Genomic DNA, 21022 nt, shown 5'->3' with positions numbered 1-21022 from the left:
TAAAGATAGCATCAAGAAATTGATCTAGTGTAAGAGGAAATAACTTACATAAGATGAAAAAAGCTACATCCCTCCAGGAATTGCACTCTGGAGCTGCATTCTCACCTTTCCGATAATCTACACTGATGAAATTCGAGAAACAAAAACACCTTTCTTTCATGCTGTTTGTTCATCAGATTGTAATGTAAAAAAAGGACTTTTTGTTTTCCTTACATATCTTTAATTTTGCGACAGTTGTTTCAGCCGTGAAACCGTGGATCGAGTGTCCTTGAAAGCATTCTCCTCTGGAGCACTTTCCTTGAACAATTTCATGCTTATTGTGTTGAGTACACGCAAGCTGACAGAGGGTGGATTAAGAGTTTTGCTTTTCTTGTTGGTTTTGTTTTGAAAATGCAACAAAAACCGCTTGAAAATCTCTCATAAACTAAAAAGGACACAAAATTGTCCGTAACGGCCATCACATGGCAGAACTCGTGTACAATATGATGGAATATTGATGAAGTATGAAATTGTCTTTACCAACCATCCGGACAATTGTCACCACGGTGCGGTGTCCCTTTCTTGATACTGTCCTTGGCTTTGACATTTCTCTGGCTTGTGACCCTGTGCCGATGATAATGTTTTGCTGAAGAGATTAGCCATTGGGTACGTTGGGTTTCCTTTCGGCTAGCTTTCATTATGCATCCGAGAACGGAGCACTTTTCCATTCCCGAGCAGTGTTCGATTGTGTTCGATTGTGTGTCGCATACTTTGTGTTTCGATTGTTTTGTAGAATCTTCGGAAGAAAGTAGAGAATATGTCACAGAAAGGAATCGATCCGGTCGTGTTTTCCATTCCCGGGGCCAACCATGTCAATCAGTCACGGACTGGACAATCGATTGCTTATTTCTTCATGTCTGGGATTGTCAGTGGGACAATTGACGGTGGAAGAATACCTAATCTTTAAATCTGAAGATTGTCTTCTTACCGGCGTTCCTTTTGCGCGTGGTGCAATTGCATGGAACGGAGCTTTATTTTGTGTATAATTGAATTCTTTGCTTCATGAAAGAAAGCTTTAATATTTGAATTTTGCTAAAAGGAATAGTTTTTTATGTTAATTCTCTTTCAAAAACTTCAAAGAAACGCAGTAAGACTGAAGAAAACTATACATTTTTCATTTATTACTGTGAATTATTGATTACCTTTTGCAGTAGCAATTTTCTTCGCACTACCATCAACAATAGAAAGTTCGTTAACGTTTCCCCCGTTCGCCTGCCAATAATAAGTGCAAATCGATTAATCAAACCTTTCTCACGCATCTCACTGCGAATGTTGTGCGTTGAATTTTTGAAAATTAAAATTCATATCTACAAACGTTCATTCAGATCACCCCTTTTTTCTTTGGTCGACCTAAAAGTTCTTTTGCCCTAGGAACTGATGATAGGAAAATATAGAGCAGCATTACACGCCTTCCGCCCTATGTTACCAAATGTTTTGTAAGGAATCGATTCACAAAAATTCCTTGACACACAGGGATGTATGTGAGACGGTATGTGAGACCCTTTGGTGCAACATGGTCGTAACAAAAGGAACAAAAATCGCAATCGACCATCAACCGAAACCGATCGTGCCTAGAACGGAACCTTTTGGACGGTCGGTGCTTTCTTTTTCTTCGGAAATTGATGTGCCGGTTGATATGAAATTGACTGAAAATGACAATCGTATCAAGATGAAGATTATGTTTTTCTTACATAAAAGAGACGGAAGTGTAGAAGAAAGAAAAGATGTTCTTTTTTATTTTTTTGAGCAACTTGTACATTTCTTTTTTGTATGCTATTCCGAGATAAACATTGATTAATAAAGTTATTTTTTTGGTTAAAAATTTGTGCCGTGCATAATTTTTAAAACAAGAGTATGTCAATAATAAATTTAACCATGAATGATAATTGACAGTGATAGACAATATAATAAGACCTCCACTTGATAGATTTTTTCCCTATATTTTTAATCGCGTTTTGAGTATGTTAGTACTTAGTTGATTTCTTGTTTCAATTATTACAAAAAAGCGATATTTGATAAATTTGTAGTTATCTGAATTGATCAATTGAATAACACCATAAAGATGTTTCCTAAAGCGACCAGTGGGACAATTGCCGATGGAAGAATATCTAATCTTTAAATATGAAGATTGTACTCTTCAGTTAATGGTTACAAGATTTATTGCATTATTTACTGGTAATAAATACCAGAAAATAAATTATAATCATGCTTTTTTCAGGAACTAACTGAAGTGATTATGAAATACAAAAATGGTTTTGCAAAACGATGTTTTACATTTAGCATACATTTTGCATTTGATTTTTATTCCGTAAGCAAACTTGAAAATATATATCAGTACGTTAATTTCAATCACTTTGTTGATTGCATTTACGAATAAAAATTTAAAAATAAATTGAAATTTCAAAATAAAATTAAATGAAAGTTAATACATTTCATTTCTAAGAAGGTGATTATATTTTAATTTCGTTAAAAGACAGCATTATTTCAATCACCGCTACTGTACGGCTAGTTTAAATCCTGTTATCGACATGTGAAACAGCAATTGATATCAATTAGATAGATAATAATTACTGTGTTTAAGATGCCTTTTTATTGTTTAAAAAATTTATTACATCTTCTTAAACGAAGCATTCCTTTTAAACCTTTTGTCTAGGAAACATTCGATCAGTTTCATGTTCATGCATCAGCATTACCCTTATATCCATTTGCCGGTCCGATGATCACGTTCGCAACGAACGATTGTAAACTCGATCGGTTTCCGCTTTTCGTTTTCATATCCGACCCAGGGACCATAAAAATCCTTCTGAATCAAAAATTAGAATACAGCAGAAGGATACGAACAAGGTTTCTTTACTGTTCGTGTGCATTTGATCGTCTATTCACAACGCCGGTTTAGTTATGTTTTGGAACGAATCGTTGCGCGGGCGTTTGTTGTTGGTTGGCTCTAGCGGCCGCAAACATGGCCATCATTCACCGATGTTCATTATTGGCACTAGATTGTGGCTCGCAATTAAGCTTGAAGAAGGAAACCTTTTTCTTTTGCCATACGTTGCGCACGATCAACCGATCCACAACTTTCAGCCCAGGCATTCAAAGAGCGTTTCACAATGCGTAAGAATGTGTGATTTGAATAAAACCAGGTTCGAAATAAAGCCACAAAGAAAGCCTTCGGACATGAATGTTTCTTTACACTAACGCCAAAGTGCCCTTTTTTTCGAAACTGGTACAACTTCAAAGGATGAATGGTTTTGTTGCCAGGGAAAGAATTCTTTGGCGGTGTGGTTTGCTTTGATGCATTGCAGCCAGTTTTATTGATACAGTTCTTCGGGTGCGCCATTGTCATTGTGATTATCCGTTGTGTAGGCACATCGGCAGTGTAATCGAGCGATATCATGCGTGCGTGTGTTAAATAGAAGAAGAAAACCACACAGAAGAATGCACAAAACTATGCACAGATGGTCAATCATGGGGTTTTGTTTGACGTTTCGCTTCTGAGGCATGCATTAATTAAAAGCAATATCACGCATGATGGGGTGTAAATGCGATTAATCCAGAGGTTCGATCAAGTTTCTTGTTTCTGTAGAAGCAAACATTGCATTGCGATGAGTTTTTTTTTCGTCGGAGAATGTGTGTCATGCACCTGTGCAGAACGGAGAAGAAGTAAGTAAGGAAGCTGCAATAAACCTAGAGGCCATCTTGGAAATTGCATTTGGGTTAAACGTGTTAATGTTGAATGAAAAATTAAATTCAACATATAAACATGTTTGGTTGTTTCGTACATGTTGTTCGTACCAATTTTATTTTCATGTGAAAAATATCGAAGACATCGTTAATTAAAGATTCTTTTGAAGCAATTGTAGTAAATTGAAAGAATGTTTGACATTCTAGGTATTTGTTTCTTCTGTTTAAAGTATACCAATTTGATATCAAAATTTGCATAACTATGAGTTAAAACTATAAACTATAACTATACTAATATAAAACTATAAATTTATAAAACTCAGCTAAATGTGATTATCAGTTGTGTTAAACAGTCTCCAAAAAAATACAATTGACGTCCCACGTAATTAAAATTAACTTAATCAATTATACTGTTAGGCTTGTGAAAATATTTATTAAATAAATGTAGCTTTTTAACTGAATAATTCTTTAAAAAAAATAATAATAATAATAAAAAACAACCGGATTTTAAAAATAATACACAATAACGAACGTATCATGGTTTGATGATAAATTAATAAACATATTAAAAATTTTATAAGTTTCGTTAATACAGTTTCGTTCCATTCTGTGAAATAATATTAAATGTACAGAACAATTGAATAATAAAAGCTGTTAAGTTAATAGTTAAGACAACAGGTTAAAGAAAGAAACTTTTTTGCCGGGATAGAACGGCCTGGCCGTATCAAGACTTATTTTACCACGTAGCAGGATAATCATTCCATGCTACGGGGGGTCGGTCCGGGTGGGATTGGTTCCCGGTCCTGCCGTGTGGACGGGCGCCGTTTTTCACAAAGAAACTAAATATTGTACATAAATAAACAAAAAAGTTATAAAAAAGAGTAGTTAATATTAAATACTACAGTTGTGAAATGAAGTGAAAAAATAGTCATTATTAAAGGCGATTATTTTCAATTTATAAAACAGAACATTCAGAAAAGCACTCAACAGCTCTTGCAAATGCAATGTAATGTGAAGAGGAAACAACAAGAAAAAACAAACCACTGTAAATCTAACTTATATAACCCTGAAACACATGAACGCGTCTTACAAAACGTGGTAAGCAGATGTACGAAAGGATGAAGCTTTAGGATTAGTTTGCTACACACCTGTTTGTAACATAAGAATCCAATATGATTTTCCACTCACGAGAAAAAGAAGGGAAACACATTGCAAAAGCTCATTACATTACAGCCTTTGAGCCAATGTCTCTCACACATCGCAAATACACATCGAACACAAAAGTCATCAACACGACTGTTTGGAGCGAGGCTTAGCAGCGATTACACCGAGCTAATCGTCTACCTTGAGTAACCCCTTTCTTGTCTTGCTCACCCACCATCAACACCACACAAACGATCGAATGTTGATCGCTCTGGCAAAATGGGAAATTTTGTGCTAAAGCCTTTTTGTACACAGTAAAGCCTTTTATGGAGGACAGCACCATCGGAGCACCCGGTCGGATTTATTTGTTTTTAATTATGTGCCCTTGTTGGAAGCTTTGATTTACCAATTGTTCGTTACGAAAGTTCACTACAGTATCGTGTTTGATTTTTTCGTGCAATTCATCTTTGAAGGTTATAGAAACAGATTTTAAAAATTACCTCTGTTTGGTGTTGCACATTCGTTTCCCATTTACTTTTGGCGTTTTTTTTTCGTTTTCGTTCGGGTGATTATTTATTTTGTGGATACTATTATATTTAACCATTCAGCTTTTTTCCACTCTTTCCCTGATGTATTTTCCATTCCATGCTCCTTCGGCACTGATTCTATTGTGGTGTGGCATTGAAAGCTTTCTTCCTTTCACCGTCAACGATTGTGTGTGTCCGATGTACGTGTGTACTCAAAAACCTCTCCTAATCCTTTCGCCATTGTTGTTAATGTCTCTTTTGGTTCACAAAACTTTAACAACCGACCGCTCGTATCGCTTCGCACGATTTGCACTGATTTATTCTTTTTTTTCTTTTCCCATTTTCATTTTGTGTTGGTTTTTATTTTGCCTTCATTATTTATCACTTGTAATCCTTTAGTTTTGGGTAAGGGCTTAGTCCGGCTGTTGCTTTCTCCCAGTGTGATTTTGAGGAATTTAGTTTCCTTTTTTTGTCTATTTTGGCACGATCTTTGTCGACCATTGCTTTCTGCCATCGGATCGGACCATCTGGTAATGGGCGAGAGTTGAAGAGGTGAAGAGGATTATAGTTCGATTGTCCCCGAGGCAACGGCTTAAGCGTTGTTAACTCATTACCTAACTATTTCCCATTTCTTTATTTCTGGCAAACTCGTAACGTTCTCGTTCGTTTTGGGTGTGTTTGTGTATTGTTGTTGATCACTTAATACACCTTTTGTTTGATCGAAATGCAGTACCTTTGGGAAAATTTACTTTTTTCTTTAAAGAGTCCAGTAATTTCCAGTAACGATTAGAAAGATCTTTTCCCCACAAAATCTTTTTTCGCTCGCACGCCATCGCAAGATAGTGGCCTTACATCCTCACAAAAGCCGATCATGCAAATGAGCAAGAGGATGGCGGCAGGATCAGCAAATGCACACAACGGTAAGTATATTCTGAAAGATCTTACAGGATCAGCCCGGATGCTGATGATGAGACGCACCAGACAGACTGTCGCCGAATCGACTACGACCACTCACACTCTTCAAGGGTCAGGTGTCTGGGCTATTCACATGACGGGGTTATTTTGTCTTCTTCCAGGTAAAATTGAAACAGAAATTCCTTTTTTTTGCTTTGTTTTTACAGGTGCTGCCGTAGAGCTACCTTCCAGGAAGGTATCCCTTTGGAGCGTCGTTAACGAAAGTAAATATTTTTCCTAATTATATCCCATGCTGTTGGGTTGCGGAAGGAATTTCTTATCTAACTTCACCTCGAAACACTACTCATTTCCGAAGACAAACAAATTTAGATCGATGTGTACACGATAGCTTTTTTCCAAGTTCTAAAAAAATGTTTAATCCTCTTTTCCGATGATGCGAACTCCAAACACTTTCAAAATGTCTGCCCACCCGGATGTGCGCTCACTGTAGCAGAATTCCATTAATTTAGTATTTTTTTTTATTCCACATCTGGCGCACAACGAATGGTGATGACCTTGCGAAAAAATCCACTTGTGTACAGGACATCAAAAATCGAGAAAGAAAATCTGAAAAGAGTAAAGAAAAGAAAAAAAAATGCTGGAAATGAATTCAACTAAAGAATCCACAATGCCACGCAACAGTGCTACCGTGTGCACGGAAGGAGAATTCTTTACCAACACACACAAACCATATCAGGAAAAAGGTAGCATTTTCTTTTCTTTCATGATTCGGTACCCAACAAAGTAACAAAAAAGAGCAAAAAAAGCCCTTTTTGGCGTGGGGGCCATCAACAATGGTACAATCGATTTTCGGAAGCCCACATGCAGGGTTTCGACTGGGAAGAGGAATTGGTAATACAAGTAACTTAAAATGGTGGACTTAAGCTCGTGAGCAGGGTTTTCTGAGTTTTGTTTTGCAAGTATCGTAAGTTCACCTTAAGGATTTTCTAACAATGGAAGTTATATAAAATATGTACTAAAAGTATCATTTCAAAATATAAAATATCTCCAGAGTACGCAGAACGATTCGTCACACTACAAAGGCAAGGTAAGCTGCCTGTATGTTGCTGACACATTGTACGTGGCGCAAAAAAAATCCTCACAAACCACATTTCAACCCACCGCCTTTGACCTGCTTACCATCTGGAGCTAGATCACAATAAGAAGGTTTTGTTGCCTATACGTTCCAGCCAGTTCCCTTCGATCATCGGACCAAACGGAAGCCCGAATTACCCTACCGGGAACCGATCATCAGCCATTGTACCGGTGACCGTGTGCGTCCGTAGGTGGGAAATAGTTTTAATTGAGTTTCCATTGTTTCGCAATCCGGGCCCTTTATCTTGGACCCCCAAACCGGGATGATATTGCAGTTGTTTGGGTTCGATTGTTGCGCAAAATAGAGAGAAGAAAATAAAACGGCTACCGAACCGGCGTACTGTAAGGCAAATGTAGTGCGGGTGGAGGAAAACACTAGCACAAAACAAGACGCCGTCCGAACAATGTTGAGATAATAATACAAAAAAAACGAAACGAAACATACGAAGAAAGCAGCACGGAACTTCTGTTCGGTAGCTTGGCCAAATGGTCGGTACCGATACTATCGATAAATTGGCTTTTATCGATTTGATTTTCCACCTTACGTTGGATGGTCGGCATCCAGCAGGGAGGATATTGTGAAGGGAATGGAAGATGAGGAAAAAAAACAGTAGTCAGAAGACTTTTGTACTATGGTGAGTCTATTAAGCTCGGTATATGGGGGTTTGTTTTTTTTTGTGAAACAGGAATATAATCAATCGGACGGAATACAATGATTACAAAGGTATAATACTGTTGGTAGTTTCGTTAAAATACCTTCTTTGAATTACTGCCTACCTACTAGGCCGTTAATTACTAACCCTCTAGTTATGAGAGATTTGCTTTCCTAGTTATGAAGAATTGATACACGACCTTTGCATACATTGAATAATCACCTTTTAACAAAACTAAGGGAAAAATCGTCTCATTTGAAAGTTCGTTCAAAAGGTACTAGGTGTTTTAAGGCATAAAGAGTCTTATTTATATGTTCGATTTAAATATAGTTATCTGATAATACTTGAAAGGCAACTATCCGGACCTAGCAGGTTCTTTGATTAATAACAGTTTATTACCACTCGTTTAAGCCCTTCTTCTGTGATAATGCCAACGTGATACAGTAACCACCTGAAGTTCAGAATCTTATAAATGTATAAAGATATTGTACGATATTCAATATAAATCACTTCGTATCTGAGGGAAGATTCTTTCAAAACAGTAGCAAACATCTGTTGTTTTATGTGCAACAATTAGCTCCGACCATGTTTTGATTATCCTTTTTTGGTTTAGAATATGGATTACTTTTTTTAAAAATTCTTGCAAAGGTTATAGTATACAATAGCCTTAAGCTATTCTTTGGAGACTTCAAAGATCATACCCGCTTTCCCTTCAAACAATGCGCGTAACTCTTCGTAGCGGTACGTTCTCAAAGGCAAAGAACCTTAACTTAAGTAGTAAAGTATTAATAAAGTACCATAACTTAAATGATATAGTAAATTTAGTTGTATAGTTCCAGTTCCAGTACTCATACTATACATCCTTAAGAGACATGGATTCTCTCCGAAATTTAAGAATTACTTTTTGTCGCGTTCCGAAAGATGATCAGCCAGAGTGGCGGAAGTTGCTCAGAAGGATGTTTTGCCCCATATGCGTGGATGGATCTATGAGCTGTATGAAATCTCTAGGGACTTAGACTCACCAGGCTCCGATGAGCCTCCACATCGACCCCAAGCTGAGATGAAATGATGAGGTTGATGTGTTCGTCAGGAAGGCTGGTATATTGGATTAGCAGACGACGACCCTCGACCGAGTTTTTGTTTCCTTTTATATATACTTAGAACCTTCGTTATCGAGCAAGATCGATCGTCGAGACCGAGATCGATCGTACTGATAATTTAGTAAAAATTTATGTGAATTACTAAGACACTGAGACACTATTAGTAGTGTTGCAGCAAAATGCGCTTCAATTTGAATATCATGTGCTTCCATTTGGTTAACCCTTCGCGTATTATCTGAGGTCGTTTAGATGTCATCTGGTGCGATTGTTTATTATTGTAAACTCTTTAAACATTCTAAATTTTGATGTATAGTGATGTACAAGCTCAGTGTCCCAGTGTCGGATTTGTATGACTCTTACTGTATCTTCAATATTGTAAGATATTCATATGACATTCAGCAGTGAAATAAATGAATTGTCTATTGCAATTGTGTTCGGACATTCATCAATCTTCTTTCTACAAAATGTCAAGTATAACCAAAGAATCGTAAGGCAAAAACATGATTCTTTAAAGCAACTCCTAAGAACCATCATTTGTACACGTTATTATTAATGCTTTATTCCAAAACAAAAAAAAAACACGACTGCAAAACGATTTAAAACCTAAATTGTGTTCCATATATCGACACAAACCAAAAACCGAGAACTGTCACCACTGGAGCACCGGGGTGCTCATTTCTAAGGGGTCGAGGCATGTTTCCACTGGCTTCTGGTAGCTTTTAATTAATTATCAAGAAAGAAATTCATTTTCCCGGGCATCGGTTTCATTCCCGATTCCGGGAGCAAGGGGTGGTCACTTGTATACGTCCGGGGACGCCAAGCAAGATCGCAAATGTTCGCACCCTCCTTCCCAAGGCTTATATACCACAAGAAAAAGGGGGATGGATGGTTGACATTTTGCTGCGATAAAACATTCCGTAAAAAAGCCATCCAAATGCTTGTTTGAAGTGGTGTATGAATAATTAATTAATTAAAAACATCAGGTTTTTTGGTGAAACGCACGCGTCTGTGCTTCCGTGCCCGTTTGTAATGATTGTTCCCGTACCGAAATGTGCCACAGCGTAGTTGTTTCCCAGTGCCGGCTGGGTTTCCATTGGGTGGAAAACTCGACATCATTACAGCATAATGGCAGTTGGAACAAAGTTCGGTGTTTTTGTGGTTGTGTGCCTGTTTTTTTACTTTTATTGTCCTTAAGGTTTTTGTTGTTGCGTGTGTTTCCTTTCTTGTATTATGAACACATTGAGCAGTTTTGCTGTGTTTGTGAAATTGTAAAAGCAATACTACCGGTGAAGCATGAAAGGAATTCCTGGTTTGAAAGGTGTCAAGAAAGGATCATTTTACATGTTAAAGTCTGTAAATGTTTGTATGATTTCAGCAGGGTTCTCCGCTTTTTTGACATTTTCAAATTTACTCTGATGTTGTTTTTTGTTTGTTTTTGTTATGTAGTTGTTATTAATTTTATAATATAATAAATGTATCTTTCATGTATTTTTCCTTCATTTTATATTCATTTTCATTGTGATTTTTTTCTCTTTTTTTACAGTTATTACAATACACAATAGTACGCAAAAATAAAACACAACAAATCAGATAAGCTACACAAAAAAGAGGAAAAAATAAAATGCAAACGAAAAAAAAAATCCTTCTCGTGTCAGAACGAAAAGTGATTTTTGTATAAAAATCGAAAAAGTTTCATTCTCCATTGTTCAGTAGTTGAGTGCTTGGCTGATAATAGGCAACAAAGTAACAGCACACGGATGTGGGTGGCATGATGGAAGATGGAGGGGGCAACAACGAAAAAAAAAACCTAGCAAAAGCTTAAAAGAGATTTTGCACTCAGCTCCAAACAAGCCAACAAGAGGGTGTCTCGGATATTCTTTTTTTCTCTCCCCACACTTTGCCATGTGTTGATGAAAGCAACACAAACAAGTCTACTAGGCGTGCACTTCCTCGGTAGATATACATACAGATACAGTACATAAGGCGTATGCTGTACAAAAGCCCATCATTTTATCGCATTCATTCGGTGTAGTAGAAAGAAAAGTGCTCATATTGCTCTCTGTGTTTGAAAGGCTTTCTTTGGTGCGCCGTTTGCTGAATGTCGTTGTCCCTGGAGCAACAATGGCTGTCAGCAGCATAGTGATGGCGGATGGTCTGTAGAACGGGGAGGGTTTTTAGTTTAGTTTAAATATAAAAGAGTGTGAGTATAATATAAAGGAAAAGATTGTTTTCACAAAAGAGAAAAAAAAAGATGCATCTGAAGTTTAAAGCCGAACGAGCAGTTTAAAATAATTGATGAATGAACTTCAACAAACTCTTCAACTGTGGGTCCTTTTTTAGCATTATTTTCATCATTTAATATTATCGCCATTATTTCCCTCTTGTGGATAAATAATTGTCATTTGCATATATTTTTTATTATCATCTTTTGTTATAATTATTACCCCTTTTATTTCCCTTTTCCACCCCTCCTAAATCGTTCTCTTTCACCCATCAAAGTGTCATTCACGTGACGACAACGACCACAATTAACCATCCCATTTGCATATGAACCATCGGGGTTGTGTCGGTTTTTTATTGTGCACAACGGTTTTGTCGATATTGAGCTTTGGCTATTGTGTCATTCTTTGAACGTAGAAAGTCAACCCTTAAGTGCAACAAACGGGTCAACCCTTTTTTTATTGGCGCACGTGGAAACGCACGTGGTAGTTTTTATTCTAATTCCTGTTGCACTAGACTTACAGGGTAACGCGAACAATTTGTCAAGAATTTTATTCTATTTTCCCTTTGCATTGTTTGTTGATGCGAATAAAAGCTGATGTTTGTTATTGAGTAACAGGTACCACCAGTTTGCTAAATGATAGATAAGGTGTGTTCTAGAGACACTAACGTTTTAGCGAAAGTCAACTATTTTTTGACACATCGTTTATATTACATATTAAGGGATCGAATTCCTGTTTGCTTTTATTAAAAAGTTTCAGTCGTGTTTAATCTATATGTTAAAGTTTTAAAATCAATAGTCCAAGTCAACAAAATCAATAAATATCAAAACTGTACTGTAAAAGAAGCATTGATAGTAGTGAATTGTAACGTTTTGTTTGCAATATCGGACATTTGTTCAATTTGATAAGATTTTTTTTTAAAAACGCACATCTTTGAGCATGCCAATCTTGGGTAGAGACTCGAAGTTGATTGGTTATTTAAATTTCTATTTAAAAAAACGAGGAACTAAAGCACTTACATATCATGTCTAGTATCAATTTCCATTGCATTTGGTTTACATTGTAAAGTAAATTGCTTGAAACATGCAAACTCAGTGAATCATTATTGATTGCCCCATCATCTGGTTGTGTAAAAAAGCAAGCAAAAAGAGGACATCCACGAAATTGAATGTGTCGACTACCCTTGAAGTTTTTGGTCGATGATGCAAAAATGTAATCCTTTAATTCTAGCTCCCCAAAAGTGTCACAATCCGCAGCTAAAAATCCTCCGCTTCGAAACCCGTTCGATTTAACAGCACATTGTGATGGGCCCTTCAATACCCCAAAATTGCGCTGTTGCCACGTTCTCGTACTGTACGGACTACGACTTCGACCTTTTCCCCTTCTTACAGAGATCGAAGCAGGTTGACGAAATGATAGCCAGTTTACTCACTCGCACTCGCTGATGGTTTCTTCACCTTGTGAGTTGTGCTCTCACTCGATCTCTCTCTCTCGCTCTCTTTCTTGTGCATCCGAACAAAAGACGCAACGCCTTCTATGGCGTTTGGCGATGTGTTGCGCGAGTGCGTGTGTTTTTCGCCGTTGGGGGGAACCGAAACTTGACGTACCCTCGCCGGAGCCCAAAGCCAATCGTAGCGTGTGAAACAATGAAGCACGTTTTTCTCGGTCGTTCGGGCTACTCTAAAGCACATGCGCCACCCGACAGCTGCTCGTGTGTCCTGTTGGCAATCCTGACGGTGTGATCCGTTTTTGTAGCGCACGCGTTCCACGCAATCAACTTCAACTCCCCCATTTGCGCGGTTCGGGGCCATTCTCTGGCTGCCTGGGTCAGCTGCCCGGTTCCGTTTTCGTTCGAGTTCGTCGCCTGTTCGTACGCGTATGGGTGCGATGGACGGAAACAGGTTTCCCGTTCCATTGCTTCACGTGCCATCTCCTTCCAGCTGCTTGCTCTGCTCGACTAATCCCACCAAAGCTCCAAACCATGCCCGCCGAAACAACGGAAAGGAGAAATGAAGCGCAAAAATAAAAAAATAAATGCTCACGTCGGAAAGCTAGCGTTCGGGAAAATACGGCCGCCGTTGGCAGGGTCGTTGGGCTCGGGCTTCTAGGGTTCGGTTGGTTCGCGAGTCCCTGACCGTTGGCTCCACAGCTTCAGGCACAAACCGGGTCGCCACAATCCTTATCGCAGTGGCTACTGTACACCGTGCCGGAGTGACGAGAGTTCTCGCAGTTTCGGTCCGTAATCATTGCGGATAGTGATTATTATTCTTCTTTTCTACTTGATGAGCTGCCACGGTTAACGAGTCTGCAGTTGCCGCACCAGCACACAATCGAGGGTTGACAAATCGATTGATTCCGTCGATTGATGTTCACGGTCGGGCACAGTACAGTATCGATAAACAATAGTGACCAGAAAAAGGCGCGAGAAAGAGTGAGATAGCTGAAGAGAGAGAGATGGAAGAAAGGGGAAAGGGGGGAAGAGTGTGTATAAGGTGCAGTGGTAGTGGTGATCGTGTATGCGTGCGTTCCATTGTGATTTACAATTAGCAAGCCAAAATGGCAGAACGAGCTGATGTTTAGAAATAAATAGATCACGTGTTATGTGTTTTTTATTGTGCAAAAAAATAAGGAATCAATAATCAAAGAAAAGAAACTGAAAAAATATATAAAGAAAAGTAAGCTCTTTTTTTAAAGAAGAACACGACATCATGAAAAAAGAATGTTAAAATAAATATAAATTTAAGTGTACAATTGTGGTGGAAAATAATTTTAGTGACAAGTGACTGTGACTTTAGAGTAAAAAAAACCAGCGAAAATATTTTTATGCTAAACAATGCCATTCCCAATGACACACTCGTTGCACCAGTGAATCGTTGTGTCCGCAAAGCTGCCAGTGTGAGTATGATGTATGAAACGATTTATAAATCCACCTCCTATGGTTATGGGGTTAGTGTAAGCAATACACTTGCTAATGATATAGTTTGCTTGCAATTGGTTGCTAGGTGATAGAAAATGTGCATAAACAACATGTGATGCGATAGGCAAACATTTCCAAAATTAAAAAAAAAACCTCCAAAAAGGGGGACCTACAATATGCTCTTAAAAGTTGCTCAAAAAAGGAGTCGTTTTATTTATTTTCTTAAATTCAATTCTTTTTTCAATCACTAGTGAAGTGGGGCGTTTTTTTCTTCTATATCTAGTTTCCATAACAATTCCACTCGCTCGTCCTTCAACACAGTTCCGATCGATAATAAAGAGGGTAAACATTATTTTATTCAGCACAGCCGCCATCATTCGTGATTTGTGTGTTGTGTTGCGTTTTCTAAATTTAATATTATTGCAAACAAAATCAAGTGTAAACAACAGTTGGAATGATGTTTTTTATTGACCATTAAAGCGATAGTGCTAATGCAATACAGATATCCTTTCTTTTGTGATGTGTGCGTCCTTGCTGTGTATAAAAGTTGTTGAATAGAAGCGAATAAAATTGCTTCAAAAAAGCTTTGTAATTTTATTGTTAACCTGAATTTCCGAGGCTTTTCAAATTATTTGAGAACACTGCCACAATTTCCACAAACCTCTCAACGGCTACCCATTCAAGAAGCTTTTTCTAAATCTGAGACACTTGCCAATTCGAGTGATACGAAGCCGGAAAGCTTCACTCATTGACGTACGAAACAAGTGCGATCAGACACGTTACCACAAAATGAATATTTACTCAAGCTGCACACTAATTTTCAACTGTCGACTTCAAACACGAAGACACTCGTTCGAAACTCGTTCACGGTGCGATAATGATTAAGCTATAGTCAGCTAGCTTATTTGAATTTGTAGCTCATTCGGTTCTCAAATCCCCAAAAAAACTTGATTGCTTCACCCGAGTGTTTGTACAATGTCAAGCAGCAGCACACACTGGCTTGTGGCGCTTGTGTTTGACCGTGGCTTTCATGATGAGCTTTTGATTTCGATTTTCCAACACACTGACACGTGAAGTGTTGATGAAAGTTTGATCCGTCGTGAGCCGCGACGACAATGGAGTGGAATTGAAATTGGATTCTCTCTGTGGTTTTGTGTTGTTTCACTAGCGATTGGTGCACGAATATGTTTTCATCAACCAAGACGGCCTCCGCACGCGCCCGGGTTGGTTGGTGTTATTTAAATAAGCGTCAAAAGATGCGCTAGGAAAAGGCAACTCCAAGACGTACGAGTCTACATAGTACGGAGCACACAACGGCTGATGAAAGAAAAATAAACAAATCTTCAAGTTGTGATGCTGTGCGTGCGTGATTGTATTATCTTCATCGCGCCTTGGCAGCCCGGTTTGGGAATTAATTTCGTAGATATCTTTACGTTTAGGTACGCATTCAGCTGTGTTTGCTACATTGTTTGGATGAGAATAGTTTTTGTTCTTTCTTCCTTTGGCTCCCAAAAAAGGGAGAATAATAATAACATGACAAATGTCAAATAGTTTGAGAACACCGTAGCATAAATCATGCACTGAAGGGAAATTGATACACAGTTTTGAGGTTCTCTCTGACCCTGTACACTTAATTTAGTGTCTACAGACCGACTTTCCGGTCAAACGGCTTCAAAAACAATCTAACCAGAAAGACTCCAATTTTTCTCCAATTATATTAAAAAACTAGTCGAACTTATAAGTATTGGTGGAACGCCTATAAAACGGAAAAGAACTTACTAATTACTTTTAATGCCTTTAAATAGCAAATTGATTACCATTGTTTTTTCTAATTTTCCACTTAACTTTTTGATTCTTTTATAATTAATATTAAAAAAAAAGATTTTTTTTGGGCAGACAAGATCGTTTATTAATAATCCAGCTACGAGTATAAATTTAATCAAAATTTCTTAGAAATGGAAAAATATACCTTATGGCTAAAAACGTATAAATTTAAAAACAAGTTGTACAAGTGTTTGTACCTTATGATTTCTCCTTAATTCTTTTTTGATTATTTTTTCACAATAATAACGAAAAAGTTCTAATTTAAATCCAATTCAATCGTACACCGCGAATCATCGCCAATCCATATCCCAAAAGAAATAATTTCTGACTGGGAAACCACCGCCAGACGACACAGTGCAAATAGCCGTCGGCAAATTTGGATTTCTTACCTTTTCCATATAGCACGCGCACATCAGAACCGGATACGGCGCACAGTATTGAGAGTGTAACAAAACCAGCACACCCTCGAGCAATATGTCGTCCAGAGTGCAGAGTTCCCTGTTCCCGCCGATGAGGGTTTTTTTGGGGAAGCAAATTACTTAATCGCGTCCATATGCTTTACGATGCAGGAGTGCTTTGCGAAGAGAAGAAGGGTCTAACCAAAAATAAAAGAGGTACCAGGAAAAAAAACGGTGGAAGCATTAGGGAAGTGAACGTAATAAATATGTTAAACATTTGAGTCGTATTAGCAAGCTACATAGGTGTGTGTGCGTGTGCTGTCTGTAAGTTGTTCACACTAGTGAGGTTTCGCCCTCGAGAGATCTCACCCGTTACCCGTCGATTTGGGTGTCGGTTCCCGTTTTAAGGGCCATTTTTAACACACCGAACGGAACTTGCGTGCAAAGTGAAGCTCCGCAGGGATTAACCGCCCATACGAGGTAGGGGGTGGTAACCATCCTGACCAGCAAGGTAACGCATATGGATTCTTTTTCGGGACCCACTGTATACGTGGGCAAGTGGGCCAACGGTCGAGCACGTGCCGGTCGGTATTATAATCGTCCCGAGCACCATATTCTTCAAAAGTTGGTCAAAAACGTGCCCAAAAATGGGGTCGCAAGATGGCGAATGGATTGTGCAAGGCGACAAACAGTATTATTCAATTAAAGAATATACGTCCAATTCCGTTCAACACCCCAAATAGGACAAAAGTTCCCGTTTCTGTTGGGTTTTGTCGTAATGAAAGTAAAACTTATTCAATCGGTGGTCACCGTGTCGTTGCCTAATTGTATTACCATGCAAAGCGCACTTGTGAAACAAAGCATCAAAATATGCTTTCGATGAATAGAAAGAACCCTTTTTTTCTGCGCTGATTGTTACATTAATAAAAGTTATAAAATTACGGGCTAAAAATGGCAAATACATTCAAACGGTGACGACGGCTTCGTTTCGTTGTTACGATGGTAACGTGGTAACGTAGGGAAGGAAAGTTTTGTGGACACAATCGTGCCTGACGGTTAAAGTCGGCATTTGTATCCATTTGTAAGGGTTGATTCATTTTCAAATATGTATTTCGACCAAAATCAGGTGCTTTGGGATGGAAACAAAGATATCAAGATAATAACAGGGAATCATTCTTAAATTTCTATCGCCAGGACCAAATTTCTATCAAGAATTTTTGTGTGTAGTATTTTATTATTTTAATACTTTCTTTTGATTATGGTTTGTAATTTTAATTACGAAACTGTTCCTTATTTTTAGCAATAATATTCCAAAACCTAAATTGCGAAAAATCAATTTTTAAGTTAAAAATCCTGGTCACGGCACCAAACTATTTTTACTGGGAATTATCGCATAAAGTTGCTTTCCTTTGTTTTTAGATCTGTTAGCTGATGCTGCCTGTCACAAGTGCATTTGACATTCCAACAAATTCTAAATAAATGAAACAATATTTAATATTCCGCCTGTAATATAAATAGTTATTTCAAGTATACAACTAATAAACCATTTGTGAAACTATAGTCGACTTTTGCTGAATTTCTAAATACATTTATTTCTCTTGAATGCATTATCCTTGTAAATCGGATATAGGCTTATGAAAAGATGTAATATAAACTAGTGAAAACACTCCTTTTTTATTAACATTGTTACGAAGTAATAAATTTAGCACAAACAACTATACTATTCTTATAAATTCGAAAACGGATTTGTAAACCAATGGAAAAAAGGTGCCCCAAATAACACTTAAAATTGTCCATTTTAACGATTCTATTTTGTCATTAAATAACGCTAAAAAATACAAAACCCCAAACTTAAGAAAAAAAACATTAAACCAACAAAGGATGTCAATGCCGGGGGGATGGAGTGAAAGTGCATGGAAACGTAGTTCTACCCCGCCCTTCATTTTCTTTCATAACGCTTCAATGAAACGATAAACTCGCAAATGAATGTGCACTCGAAAACATCATTAAATAAAACTCTTACTCCGCCAGTTCGGCGTTCGTTCGCTAGCGGGCCAGTAGCTCTTTTCTTGGGTGACATTGAGCATTTTTCGTAACATTTCGTCTTAACTTTTGCCAATTGAAATGGAATGGTTTTCCGTTCATCCCGGGCCCAGACCATCTAGCCCAAGTGGCCACCAATTCTCGTGCGAATCTCGTTGCTCGTTGGAATGGGAGGCAAAAAAACCGACGGAAAACGACGCTTATGATACCATAATTCTCCAATTATCGTTCCACTCGCGCGCCTGGTGCGCCATGCGAAAGCCTTTGGTGCGTTTTGCTGCTGGTGATGAATGTAATAATATTTCGTCTTTCATTTCTTCTATTTTCCCCCGCCGGTGCTATTCTTTTTTTGCCTCAAGAACTCCACCACCCCAGTTTTTCCCAAAAAAACACCAGTGGCTCAAATACGAGCAAAAGAGGGAACTTGTGTCTAAGCCAGCGTCCAAGGGGGCGGATCTGATTGGGGAAGTATCGAAGCAGCCACGGAAACTGCTTCTATTTAATGCTACTCGTCGGGATATTTTTTTTTCTTTTTGGGACGGATGTCACCATGAAAAGTCCCGGGCAGGGGGAGAGAGGGATGAAGTAACGATTGTGGTGAAGGTTTGTTTGTGTTTGCTGAAAAGATTATGTCGCATTGAGTGGAGCATTATGACGCATTATTATTCGAGGGTGGCAACCGAAGGCACCGGGACGATGGTGATGATATACACCCGATACCAGTCGAGAAGTTACTAATTAAAGCTATAAATTGTACGTGAAAAGATACTTTTTCCATTTTCTTTTCCATTTCCTGCGAAATGGTGACGGTGGCGACTGCATTTTCTATGGCCGTTAGTTCTTTTAATGCCGCCCTTTATCGGTGGGTGTGTGAATGTAGCATACGTTTTGTTGGCTTCTATTGGGTAGATAAACGAGTGACTTCTTTCAATCATACATGAAAGTGATAAATCATAAAGTTATAATGGATGGATACTAATGCTAGAGTATATTGTGTGTTTTTTTTGTTGTTACCATTTGACAAAGGTTAAGTGATTGTTTGTTAAGCTTCATTTCGATTATACTATGCATTATCTTTGCCGGGCCTTAAGGATGGGTTTCCATACCCATAAATATCCATAAATGAGTTATGCTCACAGTCGAAAAGCCACACCCTAAATAAAAGATTACATACTTTTATTACTTGAAAATTTAATTATTGTCAATTTTTTAATAATTAATACTTTAATACTACAAAATTTAGAAAAGCACAAAAACACATCTAAAATTAAGAATTTAATTTTAACGCATAATCAAATTGAAATATTTTATTCTAAAGAGTAAATTTTATAAAATATACTCATATATGTTAAATAATTTAATAACAGTGAATGTGGTATACAGATAGAAATCTTCAAAAATCACTCTGCCGAATATCTGAAGGAACATATTTCCTTCTCTGCTCGCCTTGAGGACAACAAAAACTATTAAACATATAATTTAATTAAATTTTTACTTATTTGCCTAAATTGTAATGCTATAAAATCACTGAGGGATCAAGTTTCAAAATCTGTATTTCAAAAATTCTTAAAATTAAGATCTTTGGACCTGGACGTATAATGGAGTTGACGAACATTTATTGAACATTAATATAAAAAGAAACACGGACTATTTTTAAATTCAGTAATTGTCATATTCAAAATCAACTTTAAATTCTTCGATTCGGTACTCAACTGATTCAACTGATTCGGTACTCCAATATTTAGTACGAATTAAAAACTATTTGTAAAGTTAGTTTTACTATAACCCAGCTATCCTTAGCAACAACTCCTTTTCGGTTCGCTGGAAAAATCCTCCAATGTACGTTTTAAATTACTCTTAATTGCACGATACAAACAAAAAAAAAAGAAAAAACCACCCCAAAACAACAATATTGTCGAAAGCGGCAACACAATTCACTCAAAACAGTATCGCACAAGCATGTTTACGTGTCTCGAATAGGTTGAAATAAAAGCCAAAAAAGTGATGAACAAAACGAATCATTCAATTCCAAACCTTACCAACGCCGTCCTGTCTGGGACGCAAAACACACACACGGTACGACACAGAATAATAGTCAACAACTCAGTCAGCATCCCGGGACAACGCACGTAACTAACAGACCTTTGCTAGCTCGCATTGCACAACTCCATTCCGGTGTTGTGCCGAACCTTTCAGGGCGAAACCGAACCGAACTGCATCGCAACCGTCGGGTTGGGAAGAGATGGGGTTCACTTCGCCCTACCCCAACCATCACCCCCGATCGACATTGGCTTTTCATTAGGATTCAGTTCATTATTTCATTTCAATTTTCCAATGGAACACAAAACAACAGCCATTCAGTCGAAAGGCCGGCGACGGCACACGGGCGACAACAATGGCGACAATGGGTACAAAAAACCCGATCC

The 21022-nt window shown here is 37.9% G+C and overlaps 2 protein-coding genes across 5 annotated transcripts in view; both read left to right on the top strand.

Annotated features, from left to right (window-relative positions):
- The window catches only part of LOC125768480 (single-stranded DNA-binding protein 3), a 447182-nt gene that overhangs the window by 173494 nt on the left and 252666 nt on the right, over positions 1-21022 (top strand). The gene's annotated exons all lie outside the window — the stretch shown is intronic.
- LOC125768473 (transcription factor Sox-1) overlaps positions 4715-21022 on the top strand; it is a 52535-nt gene continuing 36227 nt past the window's right edge. Inside the window, exon 1 of one of the 3 annotated variants that reach the window (XM_049436181.1) lies at positions 4715-6568. Coding sequence is in view for 1 of the 3 variants with exons in the window: in XM_049436178.1 (XP_049292135.1) it covers positions 14238-14320 (83 nt within the window). In the remaining 2 variants the exon portion in view is untranslated. Of the gene's footprint in view, positions 6569-13645; positions 14321-21022 lie in introns of those variants that run through there. The other 2 variants (XM_049436179.1, XM_049436178.1) reach the window with 2 other exon arrangements.

Source organism: Anopheles funestus, chromosome 3RL, assembly GCF_943734845.2.
Source record: "Anopheles funestus chromosome 3RL, idAnoFuneDA-416_04, whole genome shotgun sequence".
Classification (NCBI taxonomy): Eukaryota; Metazoa; Arthropoda; class Insecta; order Diptera; family Culicidae; genus Anopheles; species Anopheles funestus.
Note: the sequence above shows the minus strand (reverse complement) of the source record. Positions and strands in the feature narration are given on the sequence as shown.